We start from the raw sequence: 15,012 nt of genomic DNA, 5'->3' as shown, positions 1-15,012 counted from the left end.
TTACTTTTCTATTCCGTAGTGCCATGTGGTGTAACGCCTTTTGACCACTAAGGTCTTGGAAGTTCTTATTTTGACGCATTAAGCAGCCTTGGCGGGCTTGGACACGATTAGGGCCCAAGGAGATATTCCGCCTATCAATGGTGCATGGATCAGCATCTTCTTTGATCTTTAACTGAATTAGGGTTGATGAGACTCATGGTACGGCACAGACAGTGTCGTATTCTGGGAGTCAGAATGTTGCAGCGAGTCGAAGATCATCGTTACGTGGATCTGGAACTGATTCCAGTCCCAGACTCATGTTTTCCCCCATGTTCCTTTGTTTGTCCATCGGTATCGCACAATGTTCCCCTGCAAGAACTTCCCTCGTTCCCCGTCCCACTTGAAAGGCTTAAGCAACAGAGGCAAAGCTTCAAAGAGACTTTGTTTACCCCAGAATCACAATTGCGGGGAAGGTTGATTCCCCCATGATCAGAAATACGAGACTCTACTCATAGACACAACCCGTTCCCGTCGAATCACAACCACGCCTCTTATTTGGTGGCGTCCGCCACGCCGTGCAACTTGTGATTCTCTATCCTCTGACAAGGTAATGATCTCCCAATCACTGACCTAATTCTGGCTCTTTAATCCCTCCTCTCCAATCATGCCCGTCAGCCGACATGCGCGCAGTGTTACATTTGTAAATTCACCAGTGACTCTCTGACAGCCGCCCAAAGCTCCATTCACTGTAGCCAGTCGGCATATTTATTTAAACAGAGACTCCTGTCGCTGGGTACTTCCTTCACATGTTTTCTGCTTGACCCGACCTTGACTCCTGCGTCGCTGACCGGGTGTCAACAGCAACTGTCACCATGAAGAAAATCTACAACGTCTACTTTCTCTGTGGCTTTGCCACTCTAGGTGAACAATCCATGTCTGGCTTAGGAGCCACGGACTGATTCTTTTCGCAGGTGGTGGTTTGTTTGGTTTTGATATCTCATCCATGAGTGGTAAGTAATCCTGTCGCCCTGTGATTCAGAAAGGAAGCTCACTCTCTTTAGGTGTCCTGGGTACGGCGGCATATACAAACTATTTCCAAGTGGGTAGTGGTCAATACAAGCAGGTAAGCGATTGTTTCGCTGGTTTTCAACTTTCGTTCTGCATATTAATTATTACCAGGGTAGTATCACCTGTGCGATGCCTTTTGGCTCTCTCGTCGGTGCGCTGTGCTCTAGCTTTATTGCCGATCGCTTCTCGCGAGTTAGGGCCATCCAGTTCTCTTCGATTCTATGGATCATTGGCTCGATGTAGGTGAAACCCGACGCTCAGTGGAATATAGATGAATTGCGCTAATCTTCATTAGTTTTATGTGTGCTTCGAACGGAATCGCTCTTTTAGTCGTTGGTCGTGTCATCGCTGGTGGTTGCGTCGGTATCGCGTCTGCAATGGTCCCGGTTTATCAGGCCGAAATCGCACCAAAGGAAATTCGAGGACGAGTTATATCACTGCAGCAATGGGCTATTACATGGGGTATCTTGATTCAGTATTTCATTGTGGGTGTCGCGTGCTTCTCATGACTGTCATTGCCATATTGACAACCCTTCAGCAATATGGAGCGAGCAACATCGACGGCGGCCCGAATAATCCCACGCAGAGCACCGCTGCTTTTCGCATTCCTTGGGGAATCCAAATTGTACCCGGTGTTATCCTCTTCTTTGGCATGTTCCTCTTCCCCAAGTCTCCTCGTTGGCTCGCCAGCAAGGACCGTTGGGAGGAAGCCCTCAATGTGCTTTCGAAGCTGCACGGTAAAGGAGATGTCAACCACCCCAAGGTCCTTGCAGAATACAAAGAAATCCAAGACGCTCTGGCTCTAGAGCGGGAGCAATCGGCGACTGGCTTTCAGGAGCTCGTCAAGCCTCGCATCTTCAAGCGTGTCATCTTGGGTATGAGCTTGCAGATGTGGTCGCAGCTGTGCGGAATGAACGTGATGATGTACTACATCGGTATGTTTAACATATCCTAATACAAAAGAAACAGCCAATGCTAGCTGAGGCAAGCTGAAATCCTGCTAACAACTACATAGTCTATATCATGCAGAGCACAGGCACCGGATCGCCTTTGTTGACCGCGTCAATTCAATACATTCTCAACACAGCCTTGACCTTACCTGCCATTATATACCTCGACAGATTTGGCCGACGGCCCGCGATTCTAATTGGCTTCTTCCTCCAGGCTATTTTCCTTTACATAGAAGGTGGATTGCAGGGAGGGTTTGGGGCGCCCAACCCTCATACCGACCCCAAGCTCGATGCTATTTCGTGGACGGTCGCTGACCACCCCGCCGTGGGAAAGGCGATTATCGCATTGTCCTATCTGTTCGTGTGTTCTTTCGCGACGACCATCGGCCCGACTTCGTGGACCTATCCAGCCGAAATTTATCCCGCGAAAGTCCGCGCCAAAGCAGTCTCGCTCGCTACCGCCTCGAACTGGGTTTGGAACTGCCTGCTGGCCCTCTTCGTTCCACCACTGCTCTGGTCGATCAACTGGAAGATGTACATGATTGTATGTTCTATTTGCACCCTTCACTGAATATTGACATTCACTAACCCACTTCTGTATGACAGTTCGCTGCCTTCAACACCGCAGCCTTCATCCACATGTTCCTAACCGCCCCCGAAACCAAAGGTTATACGCTGGAGGAAATGGACGATGTCTTTGACAGCGGACTCCCAGCCTGGCGCAAGCTCGAGAAGCGGAGCCGTATGGAGGAGCTCGAGAAAGAGATCATAGAAGGGAATCTCAAGATTACCCCTGCACACGATGCTACTGGTGTGTCTGCTACGCAGGTCACCCCTGAGAAGCAAGTGTAATGATGAACTAAGTACTCTGCTTATGTCATGGGGAGAGATTAAATTGTTTGTCCTACCTTGTCTTAGACTGAGGTTCATATACCGAAGACTGAGATGGACTAGGAGCTGTTTGTTGGGTTCTTATCGTGATTGTGGTAATGTTTAGTTAGCTTGGCTTTGTGATACAAATTACAAGTAGCAATGCCCTTACACTATTGAGTCAGGTGTGATTTCCTTATAAACATGGCATGTTTCGTAGATTGGATACTCTGATCCCGGCTGTAGTTGGTTAGGGTTCTGTAGCTTTCGCTATGTCGTCGCTCGGTTGTCTCGAAGGAATGAAGGCTCATTCGACTTACCGAAGATTGCCGTCGACATAGACAAGTTAAACACAGTGGAAGTAGCAACATTATCTTGATATGCAGTTAGTGCGTTTTAAGGATCTGTTGAAAACATAAAGTTAAAAGTGAACGCATGCATTGTAGACATTGAATCAATAAACAAGATTATATAAATGATAACAGACGACAGAAACCTAAATACGGCGTTGAACATAGAAACGTAAAAGCAGAAAAAAGACAAGAAGAAAGCGAGCGAAAAAAAAAAAAGAAAAGAAAAGAAAAGAAAAAAAATCTAACAGTTCAATTTCCAATCATCAGAAATCCCTCAATCATCTCACTCAAACGTTTCGCAAATTCCCCCTTCATCATACTGAAATGATTTGCCCCTGTCATGCTATCCAGGGTTATATCCTCCTCTGGCAGAAGAGTTTCCCAGCCACAAGGGCCAAAGTCAGTTCTTGTCGCCGTGAGGAACTTCAATCCCTCTGGGTCATCTGGTCTACGCTCGAACTTCGGTTCGCAGTGTTGGTCGATAGCATCGCAGGCCCAGATGATTTGTGTACGGGGCACATCATCGGACATGAATGGTGTTGCGTGGTATGTATGCAAACTGTTGACGCAAGCCTCGAAATGGGAGATCAGCCAGGGTGGTGGATCCCTTTTGACTCCGTTCACGTCGCCGAGTAGTCCGATTGTATCACAGTATTCGTAGTATCGACGTGGGAGATGGTCAAGACCCTGGGGGACTGGGCAGTCGATTAGAATCAACTCGCTCACTTGCTCACCTTGTGCGGCGAGTCGTTGCGCGATATGGTAGGAGAATATACCACCCACGGACCATCCACCCAGCGCGTACGGTCCATGAGGCTGGCGCCGCCGGATCTCGGTTATGTACATCTGTGTGACCTCGTCGATTCCGCAGGTGTAGGACTCTGGGGTTTTCATGAATGGACAGTTGATACCCACGACAGCTATGGATGGGTGTATACGCGGAAGCCCTGCGTAGGAGGAACATGATCCCGAGCCATCAGGGAGCATGAATAGAGTCTTGACAGTCGAGGGCAGAGCTGGGTTGCCCTGCAGGAGAAGCGACGTTGCGGAGACCTTGGGTGAAGACGTATTGCTTATCTCCGGCGTGGTTTCTGTTGTGTTGGCATTGATTAGTTCGTACGAGCTCGTGCCTAGTGATGATCTGTCCTCGTCGCTACCGCTCTTGTCTTGGTCTACCTCTGCTTGCGCTTCGGCAAACATGGAGTCCAGGACAGCGTCGCGGCCGCTCACAGTCACTGTTCCGGTTTCAGGTGCTCCTTGTTTCCAGAATGCCTCTAGCTCCTTGATGGTCGGGTGATCCAGGAATATCGATGACTCGTAATGCAGGCCAAGTTCCTCGCGGAATCGGCTGGCGCAAAGCAAGGCGAGAAGCGAGTCCACGCCGAGATCGTCGAATGCTGCTTCGGGTGACAGTTCGGAGATCGGAACACCACTCTCCTCGGATATTATCTTGAGTGCCGCTTGCCAGTTATCTGAGCCGGTGGCTGTACTGACAATCTGGGCTGATGAATCCGCTGCTGAGCTTGGTGCAGCGCTATTGCCAGCATTGAGAGTTCCCCCAGTGGGAGCACCGGCCTTTGAGTCGTCTCGCATATGGACGATATAATCCATGAGTCTTCGCGGGACTCCTTGTGCTTTTACACCCTTGTACACGGCGACCACTTCTTTACCTTCAAAGACAACCATGTCTCCGCCATACAGGCCATCGGCGTCGGGCCCACTCATCCGAACATGGGATCTGTAGGTATTTTTGATAGACAGCGGCTTGTAGAAGTGCAGGGACTTCCACCCGTGGTTGACGAACACCTCTTTGCTGAGATCCGCTTGGTCGTTAGCATTCATAACGAAGAGAGCTGGTTGTCCAAGATTATCGATCAGGTACGGGTTAACATGGTACACCCCGTCTGCTCGCGGATCGTTGAATTTGACAGTCGCCACAGCTTCCAACCGGGCACTGTCCAGGAGGACCGAAGAAACACCCATATACTCGGGGTCGTAAGAGGCGAGTGATGATACCAAGTTGTATCCGGTCTTACCGGTGAACTTTTGCACCCGGTCGTCGGTATTGACTCTTGCAGCCATGTCCTCCATTTCCTTCAGAATGCTCTCGGCACGCTGCTGGACCTCCGTCTGGGCGGACTTCGCATCCGGGTATGTGATGCTAGCGATTGCATGTCTAACTAGCTTCTTTCCTTCTGGAGTGACACTCCAAAACTCCACAGATCCCTTGAAGGTCCCGCAGTCAAGTACGACATGACATTGCAAAAGTTGGGGCCCTTTCCCCTTACTCTTGGTGGCGAACGGTCGTTGTACATCCATATGTTGCAAATCCACCAGGGCCCCAGAAAGCTTGTTCTGCTGCTTACGGAGGTATTCGCCAATCACGAGTGCCATTTCAGCATACACGGATGGAGTGACAAGAGGCAGATTATTGACGCGATGGCCACGCACGAACGGGTCCACATCGTCGCGGAGGACATCAACCTCACCCACAACGGTGATTTTGCTCCCGTCCTTCTTCTCTTCCACGAGTTTATGAACGCACGTAGTCGATAGCCCAGGTGCCCCGTTGAGGAACTGCGCATCTCCTTTGTACAAGGACCAGTCGTTGACATACTGCATCCAGTATTCCTTCAGGTCCCAGTTATATGATGGGAGGCGGAGGACAGAAAGGGCTTGGACGAAGTCACGGTGGTATTCTGACCATCTGATGTCTACACCGGACTCGTACAAGGCAGAGAGACTGGTGGTGAGTACCTTCCAGGTGTCCTTGTTGCGCTGCAGAGTTGGAACGCTTTTGAGTGTGGAGTCGAGATTGTTCCTCAGTAATCCAGACACAACGGGATGACTACCTATCTCGACCCACATCGCGCTGCTGATGACCCCATCCACCTTTGCGTTATCTAGTGCAGCGGTAAAGTTGACAGTTTCTCTACAGTGGCGAGCCAGATATTCCGGTCCGAATGGTTCCTTCGACTTGAGCACTTCTCCAAGCAGAGGCGAAATTAAGGGGATCTTTGGCTCGTGGAATTTAACTCCCCACGCAGCGGCTTTGAACTTCTGAAGAACGGGCTGCATCTGGGAGGAATGGAAGGCAAATGGAACACGGAGTCTGGTCTTCTTGAGGTTTTTAGAAGATAACACATCGAGTATCCGGTCAATCTGCTCGTTTGTACCACTCAAGACTGTCTCTCTTGGTGTGTTGATGCACGCAATATCGTATTCCAGACCGTCACACAGCGACCTCACTTCCTCCACGCTGGTGCCGATAGCAAGCATGGCATGGGTGTTCGCGGAAATGTCCTCCTGCAACAGTTGCGCCCGTCTCCCAGCCAAGAAGATCGTATCTGCTTCGGAAAGTACACCAGCGATATTCAGTGCTGCATATTCACCAAGACTATGGCCGACCACGGCACAGGGCTCAACTCCCCAAGATCGCCACAGACGCGCCATGGCTATCTGGATACATACTGTTCCAACCTGGACGACCAGAGGAGGAAGCTCGGAAATATCCGCATTTCCCACATCCAGCAACGGCAAAAAGGAAGGGAAACCGAGGGTTCCTACGATACCGTCAAATCGCTCGATGTCGCTGCGGAAGGTGCCGAAATGCAGTAGGCGTTCGCCCATGCCACTGTACTGCGATCCCTGGCCAGTGAAGGCGAATGCGACACGCTGCGTGGTTGTGGTTCGGTTCTGGACTGTGGGAGAACCGAGCTTGTTCTCCAGCAAAGCCTGAATCTCGGGCAGGTCTGAGCCACTTACCATGATCCTAAATGGGTGATGAATGCGTCGAGCGGTGGTAGTGTAAGATAGATTAGTGAGTGCAGGCTTTGTAGTGGTTATGTATGAGAGTAGAGACTTGATGTTGGCTACCAACGCAGTACTCGACTTGGCACTGACAGCTACGACATGGGTGGAACGAGGATCAGTCTCCGTGCTTTTCGGCTGAAGGACTGGTGCATCTTCGATCAACACAGAGCTATTGCCACCGGCGGCGGAGAAGTTGTTAATCATGATTCGGCGAACACCTCCTTTCGGTCTTTCCCAGGGAATCGGCTTCTTAGCGATGTGCACATTGCGCTCCGTGAGATCCGTCGGGAAGCCACTGTTGATCTTGGTAGAGTCAATATCTTGTGATTCGAGGAGCATAAATTCCATCTCACCTTCGTCTTGATCCCGCAATGAGGGGGGATTTCGTTCCGTTCCAACATCATAAGCGACTTGATCATAGCAATAGGCCCAGAGACAGACTCCCCATGGCCAACATTAGCCTTCGCAGAGCCCAAGAACAACCTCTCGGCATCAGAACGTTGCCTTTCAGTCTCGGGTGCAAAGATGGACAGAACAGATTTCATCTCCCTGGCATCGCCTACACAAACACATAACTTAGTACAGTTGCATCGAGCACCAGCAAATAGGAAAGCCGGAGTACTCACCAGCCTGAGTCCCAGTACCATGCATCTCCACATATCCCACGCTATAAGGGTCAACACCAGCCGAAGTGAGGACCTTCTCGAAGATTGCCTTCTGCGCGCCAATGTGCGGTCGAGTAATACTCTCCGCCTCAGCGGAGTGGTTAGTATATGCACCAAGAATCAGAGCGATGATCGGATCATTGTCCGCCTTAGCATCTTCCAACCGTTTAATGACCATTGTGCATACGCCCTCTCCGCGACAATATCCATCTGCATCGTCGTCGAACGTCTTGCAATTCCCTGTTCGAGAGAGGAAATGTCCACGGTCAAGACCGGCGGTAATATCTGACGAAAGTCAGTATCTGGCGCTGTGATAATATAGAGCATTTTGCATACCGGGGTTGGTAAGAACGTTTGTGCCGCCGCAAATGGCTGTGTCGATGTCGCCTTTGAGAAGCGAGTTGCAGGCAAGATGGAGGGCAGCTAGCCCTGAGGAGCAAGCTGTGTCAACACTGTAGCTTGGGCCGCTGAATTTGTAGAAGAAGTTTTGGCGTCCTGGGATGAAGGCTCGGCAGGATCCAGGAATGTAACTAGTAGGTGTTGTGTTAGCAGCGAAGCTCCAATATCTGCGACACAAATAGGGCGAAAAAAAGAGGAAAGAAAACGACAAAAGAAAAACAAGGAACAAGAAGTAGAGAAAAAGCATAGGGAGAACAGACGTCGGGCTAGCACAACGTAAATAAAGTGGAAGCGTACTAGGTATCAACATTTTGTGAGCTATTCGTCTCACCCCAGTCGTTGCTTGTCGTACCATAGAAAACCCCAATGCGATCGGATTGACTAGATGGTGTTGAGTCGGGCACGAATCCGGCGAACTCCATTGCCTCGTACGCGGTCATAAGAGCGAGACGTTGCGCAGGGTCAACCTGTGGTGCTTCTCTAGGACTTAGAGCAAAGAACTTGGCATCAAAGAGGCCAGGTTCCTTCAGCCAGCATCCATACGGCGTGCCCATAGTATTCTTCTTTTTGAGACTCGGATCCACATGGGTCTTGACATCCCAGCGATTACTAGGTGTTATGCTAGCCACGTCGCGGCCTTCATGAAGGAGTTCCCAGAACTCCTCGTTATTGTTAGCATCAGGAAACCGGCCAGAGTATCCGATAATAGCTAGTTTAGAGTGTCCTAGATGTCCAGTGGTAGACGTTCTATCATCTCGCACGGCAATACTGGAGTTCATGCAGGGGTCCACAGTTATATCCGGGACACCGTACTTTCGGAGTGCAGTAGCAAAACTTTGCCCAACTAGTGTTGCGATGGGAAGGATTGTGCAGCCTTGTGCGGATGAATCTGATAGTAGGGCCTCGCCTAGTGAGGAGACAATCCGGTCCAATCGAAGTGGTTCCCGGAGAATTTCTACCAAGGCATGACCAATCAATGCTCCGTATGTATCGGCCTCAATTCTTTGTCCAGTGATGGAGGACAACACGCTGAATTGACACTCGTATGATGTAAATTGGGTCGTAAGAGCTTTTCGGTTGATGCTATTTATATCCTTCTGTCCATAGAGGTGAGAAGCGTGGTATGGGGCGTATATAGGAATAGTCAAAGACCGACTCTTTGGGAAGCAGCCTGAGTCAAGAAGGTCATTAAGTGCGCTCGGTGGGCCACTCAGAGTAACTCCTGCATTGGCATATGTGCTGATGTATGGAGCTGACGTTGCAGGAAGGCCCTATTGTTTGTATCAGTACAAGATTCAGGTATGTCAGGGTTAGCCTATGTACCCTCTTCTCACTATACCTCTTCAAGGTCGAAACAGCTGTGTCACCCTCTAAGCCGGGGATCAGGACACTCCATGCCACGGGTGGCCCAGTCTGCGGCTCAAGTCTGTCACGCACATCGGCAACAAATAAACCCGTGCGAAACGCGATCAATACAGTGTGTGTTGCCAGGGGGAGGAGGTCCGTGATGCTTTCGCAGCACCCCACAGCCGCTGCACTGAGAAGGCCAGTACAGAGTCCAACGAGAGAGGTCTGATGAGCCGAGGGATACTTTTGGCCAGGCGATGTGTATTGCCTATTACGCTCACGAGTCAGTCCAGCATTTCTGTACTATTCAGAGTTAGAGTAAGCCTACCTGATAAAGCATGCCAGTTGATAGGCACACGCTAAAGCTTTCTCAAGGGCAGGATGCGGACCAGTTGATCGCTGGACTCTGGCGAGAAGCTCCTCGAATGTCGTAAAACGGATGAATCGTTGGCGCGACGAAAACGGAAGCAGGCCGATCTCCTCTCGAAGAACTGATGTAACTCTTTCGAAAAAAGAGATCAACAGAGGATTGTCTTTAATAGTGGTCAGGGCTCGGAGACCCGCGACCGAGTCACAGGTCAAGTCTCCGAAGACAATAATCTGTTTGCGCTCCTCGACTACCATGGTGCTAACAAATAGACTAGATCTTGACAGTCGAGCTCTTGGCCTTGAGGGCTACCAAGATCCTTTACCTGCACCAGGTACTACTGGGGTTATGTACATTTATATGTCTAACATAAAATCTTTGTGACCGGCTGAGAACAGGTCAGCATGTCTGTCACCAATAGCCCTGTCGCCCAGAAGATGGCCAGTCTAACTTTCTTGGAAGCCCGAAACAACTTTGCCTAGAGGGTCAGCCTCAGCGTTTCAGTCATGATGACTGTAAGGTTGGCTTGATACGGGCATCGCATCTTATCCGTGCATCTGCTTACAGACATCAGGGCATCTCACCCTATCTTGCTGTGAGTCCGAGGTAGCACAAGAGGTAGGATACCGAAGGTGGATCCATTTTGGAGCTCATAAGATGAACTAGTGGCAGCTGCCACCGTTTTCGGATACCTCGGGATGTAAGCAAGGCTTCGCGGTCCTCGGGCTATGGCTAAGGATGCCTATCCTTGGGCCTATGAGTTCAGGCGTTTTCGGTGGTAGGATCGCATCAGCCATAGTATTCCGCATTCGCTGATGGTTACAGCTTACCCGTAGCTAGAATGATTCTGCTCTGCTCGGTGAACTCATATGTCATCTCGACATTATCTACTTTATATATATGTGGAGGTAAAATAAACGCCTTGCTATCATTCAAAACACTAAGCAGGTCAGAAGCCGATATCCCACGGCTGCCTGCATTCCAGGATGACTGCTCGCGCTATCTTCTCTACCTTGTGATGAAGTGTTGCAAAAAGCCGAATTTTAGCAAAATTGACCTCCTCCGTTCTCATATCAACAATCGCAGGTGCCTTTACCCAGCTGACCAGGGGAGGCTGTATTGAGTTTTACACTATTTTAGACGTCTTGAATCATGAAATCATAATTCACTGCACATCCAAGCACTACAACAGGACAATGCAAATAGCTTTCTGGCGCAACCCTTAAGACCGTGACGAATAGCATTTGACAATGATAATTCTGGTGGTCAAATGACGATATCCAACATTACGATTGACGTCTGTCGAACGCAAAACCTACAATCTATCCAATGTCTCCCCGACCTAACTATACGAACCCCGGCTCTTATAACCATAAAACAGATTATAGCCCATGTATCCGTATTGCTTTCCGGCGTGATCCACCTGAGTACTGAAGCAATTGACTAATACTTAGGTCGGTCTCTGGCACAGGTCATCCGCATGGCAAGATTAGTTCAGTCAAGTACAGGGATGCCGCCGCTTGTGGGCTGGGCATGGATCTTCTGGATGCAGGCACCATCAGGTTGAGAGCTGGAACGTGACACTTGAGGCTGAGAGATGTTCACAAAGCCTTTGGGGATTACACCACTCTCTTTCATCCGTTGGATGTCGTCTGACCCTGTAAAGTGGAATGGAATTGTTGAGGGGTTTCTCAGATAGTGGTAGGTATGCTTTGGACACAGGTGCTTCATGCGCACTATGATTCAGTAGGCTCCCCTGTCCTTATGCAATACTATATTCCAGCGGCTCTTAGGGCGCTTTTACCGCTTACGCAGATCGTGTGGTAATGCTTTGCCTAATCCTTACCTACTCCACTAGTAAATTCATATTGGGAGGGCCGATTTGCGCTGAGCAAAAGACCGAGATGGCAAATGCATCACACGGTCTGGAATTCATGAGTACTACTATTACCAACACATATATACTAGTCGGGCCCGTATCTCGCACCTGAACTAGTGACTTGATCCGTCTGTGGTGCGGTCTCGGTGACCGACGGCATAGTGACACTTCCCATTCCCACCTTTTGCTCACACAGGTCCCCTATGGGTTCCCAATCTATAAGGTATAGATTTGCCACAGTATCGAAAGTGATATAGGCTTTATTTTTATGACTCAATACCTCCTCGAATTAATTCTCCGTACGTGTGATGGGCCTTAGCTACAGACCCTTTCAGAAGGCCTTCCGCAGAAATACTGCAATTAGAGTCAACTACATTTCAAGCAGGGCATATGTAAAGTCAGCCAATGCATTCTCAAGGGGTAGGAGTCTATTTATCAGAAAGAAATAATTCAGGCATTACTTGGACTCGGAACAAATAACTTAGCAGCCCGAGCGGAATGGACCCATAGCCCCTCGACCACTTTCATATAGCCTCTTCATCCTGTCTCACACAGTAACTTGGTATCCTGAACATCGGATACGAGACTTTTTAGCGCACCACCTGAGACCAATGTGTTGTATTCCAAATAGTTTCCGTAGGCTATCTCATATTTTCCAAGCTAAGAAGATGGGGATAATAAGTACAGAAATGACGTACTACTTTGAGAAGGCCAAAGTCTCTTCACCCTCCAATTAAGAGATATTAATGGACCTAGCTAATACAATCTGATACTACGTGGCGCTAATATGCTTGGTGGTCAGAGTACATAGTCGCTAGGTGAAATTAGACATCTCAGGTGTTCTTCTAATCACACTTTATGTTGTACTTTAGAGAAGGCTCCGATAAGGCTTCTCAGTCAATAACGAGTCAAGAAAGACCCATCTAAGGCCACTTTGTAGGTAGCCCACAACACCTGCTAGCCTCTTACTTGCGCACCACGGGGTAACCAGAGTGCATGAAACGGTCTGCCTTGGCTTCTAGTGCTTTAAGAGCCATCGTGGACGTCTAGGCGAGTTTTTAATCCATCTGCATTGTCCAATGTCCAAATGGTTATGTCTACCAGTCAAAGGACACCGTGGATATATCTTACATGTGCGGCTGACCCTGTGGGCCACAATGTCTGATCACCTCGCCCAGTGGCCTGTTCGTTCAGCGAAATTTCTTCTTTCCTCAGCTCAGGATGGCTATTCTTAGTAGTGTTACAGTGTTGCAGTAGTGGGATGCTAGGGTAGTGCTGCTACCTACTGTCTCTAGCGATAACCGTTAATATCGATTTGTGTTGCCTAATTTCTAAACCATGTCAAGTTGAGGCCTACTTAGCAGCTTGCATTATGACGAGGTGTCCCGACACTTGCGATATTAGGGCTCGTATCACGTACCCTGCGAGCCATGAACTCTGATAAGACACTCCTCTAATTCAGATCGATGTCAAAGCTCGCCACGCCCAGCCACGCCCCATCTGGACTTGCTAGAAATCCGTAACATATAACAAGGTAAGACAGATCCTGTCAGCCTGTTGCTCCAAATCGAGCTTGGGAGGATGTGGGTGGCCTCCAGCCAATTGATCTTCGGGTCATGAAGATTTGAGGGCCCAGTGAACTAGGTACAGCCATGTCTGTATTGCCCACCATGCCGGGTGAGATCTATTGTGATACCTTGTCGTCTTACTGATGGTTCATACCAGCTTCGGGAAATGTTCCCTAAGCGGGCGCCCTCGCAACACGAGCTTTCCAAAGTTTATCCCTGCTTGCTGCCTAGCCCTGTAGCAGAGTGAATAGGAAGTCCGTATGTTGAGGATGGGGATGGAAGCTTCTATGGGCCTAATGTTCAGTGCGTATATAGGTGTACTGGCAAGGGGTTGTCTCGTGTGCACCAGGTGCCACCTCCTCGCTACTTTTTGGGTGCATCTATGAACAGAGCATCACAGTGAGATATGAGTATGTGGCCCTTCACATTTGCACGTATACAGGTATTGACTACTTCCTTCTGACATATTATACAGCGTCTCAGAATGGAGATGTCCAGCAAAGGACCAATCAATCGGCAACATGCAGATAAACCACAGGCCCCTAGAAGACTTCGGTCTACTTGCGACCGTTGTACAATGCTCAAAGTTCGGTGCGACAAGAAGAAGCCGCGTTGTGAACGATGTGAATCAGTACAGCAACATTGTGTCTATGGTCCGTATCGGTGGAAAGGGCGCTCGACAGCAAACCAAGCTCCACTCCCGAGTTCTTATATTCGAACCGGAAGACAAGTCGCTTTCAAAGCAGTAGAAAGCTTTCACCAATCCGCAGCTCGAGATTTACAAGTCACCCAACATCCGATGCCTGAGGGGCCTGTGAGCTCATTGTCGGACTTTTCTGCATTCCCAGGGCTGGAACGCGTCTGCTTTGACTATCACGGTGAGCTCAGCAATATGTACCTTGGGATGGGTGATTATGACAGGAACGAAGTATCGGCTAAGCCAGCTCTACTGGATCACTTCGGCCCGATAACAAACAGCCTACCAGGCCAAGTGGAGATCAAGTCTTTCGCTTCCCTTGGAGCAAGTGAATCGCATCCCGTACTGGACGCGAGTGTGTCAGAGTCCTACTTTTCATCTCCAGATTCCTGGACATCAAGAAATATATGCCCATGTGGCAGTCTAGCATTCAATATTTTGCAAGAGATGTACCGCGCTGGAGACACATGTCGATTGGAGAGGGGCTCTGGGCTGCCATCAAACGACCACATTCTGAAGATTAATCGCACAGCAGCTCAAAGCCTTGAGCAGCTTCTATCTCGAGACTGTACCGACTGCCGTGAGGACAATAACATGCCTTTCTTGATTGTAACCACAATGTCAAAAGTTCTATCATGGTACCGAGCAGTGTTCGATCGCATCAATCAGCACTCACCCACCAAGAGCTCTGTTAACCTCATGGAACCTCACCCGACTACACCAATATATTTCGGCGACTTCGAACTTGATAGTGTTGCTGAGCAGCGTATCACAGCTCAGGTCCTGCTCTGTGAGCTTGGGTATGTCAGCAAACTTCTGACCATGATACGGGAGAGTGCACTTGGAAGATCGCATAATGAGCGAGAACCGATAAGCACTCTCCTCGGGGCTGTTTCTCACTTTCTATCGTCAACGCTGAATGATCTAACAAGCAAGGTGGATGAACTTTGTACCTCTAGACAGTCCTTTACCGTTTGCTAGGAAAGCAATGGTGTATAATTTGCGGGGCAGTGTTCAGATATTTGGCTGTCTAGTACCGCGTGTATATCCTTCATGC

At 49.3% G+C, this 15,012-nt stretch overlaps 3 protein-coding genes across 3 annotated transcripts; 2 read left to right on the top strand and 1 right to left on the bottom strand.

The window, feature by feature from the left end:
- The first annotated feature begins 654 nt into the window (after window positions 1-654).
- On the top strand, window positions 655-3,043 carry BDV27DRAFT_79200 (sugar porter family MFS transporter). The gene is made up of 8 exons (XM_032077609.1): window positions 655-900; window positions 951-989; window positions 1,041-1,102; window positions 1,159-1,286; window positions 1,343-1,532; window positions 1,586-1,982; window positions 2,063-2,541; window positions 2,604-3,043. The coding sequence occupies exons 1-8, from the start codon at window positions 852-854 to the stop codon at window positions 2,847-2,849; spliced, it is 1,590 nt and encodes a 529-aa protein (XP_031933449.1). The 5' UTR covers window positions 655-851; the 3' UTR covers window positions 2,850-3,043.
- Window positions 3,044-3,469: 426 nt separating this feature from the next.
- BDV27DRAFT_152249 (beta-ketoacyl synthase) lies at window positions 3,470-10,068 on the bottom strand (the record flags this gene model as incomplete). Its single annotated transcript, XM_032071527.1, has 7 exons — window positions 3,470-7,336; window positions 7,387-7,592; window positions 7,660-7,983; window positions 8,035-8,228; window positions 8,395-9,368; window positions 9,421-9,712; window positions 9,773-10,068. The coding sequence occupies 7 exons, from the start codon at window positions 10,066-10,068 to the stop codon at window positions 3,470-3,472; spliced, it is 6,153 nt and encodes a 2,050-aa protein (XP_031933448.1).
- Window positions 10,069-13,748: 3,680 nt separating this feature from the next.
- Window positions 13,749-14,936, top strand: BDV27DRAFT_140545 (uncharacterized protein; the record flags this gene model as incomplete). Its single annotated transcript, XM_032069679.1, has 1 exon — window positions 13,749-14,936. The coding sequence occupies one exon, from the start codon at window positions 13,749-13,751 to the stop codon at window positions 14,934-14,936; it is 1,188 nt and encodes a 395-aa protein (XP_031933447.1).
- Between the last annotated feature and the right edge of the window lie 76 nt (window positions 14,937-15,012).

Source organism: Aspergillus caelatus (assembly GCF_009193585.1).
Source record: "Aspergillus caelatus strain CBS 763.97 unplaced genomic scaffold BDV27scaffold_4, whole genome shotgun sequence".
Classification (NCBI taxonomy): Eukaryota; Fungi; Ascomycota; class Eurotiomycetes; order Eurotiales; family Aspergillaceae; genus Aspergillus; species Aspergillus caelatus.
This window is presented reverse-complemented; position numbering and strand designations above follow the sequence as displayed.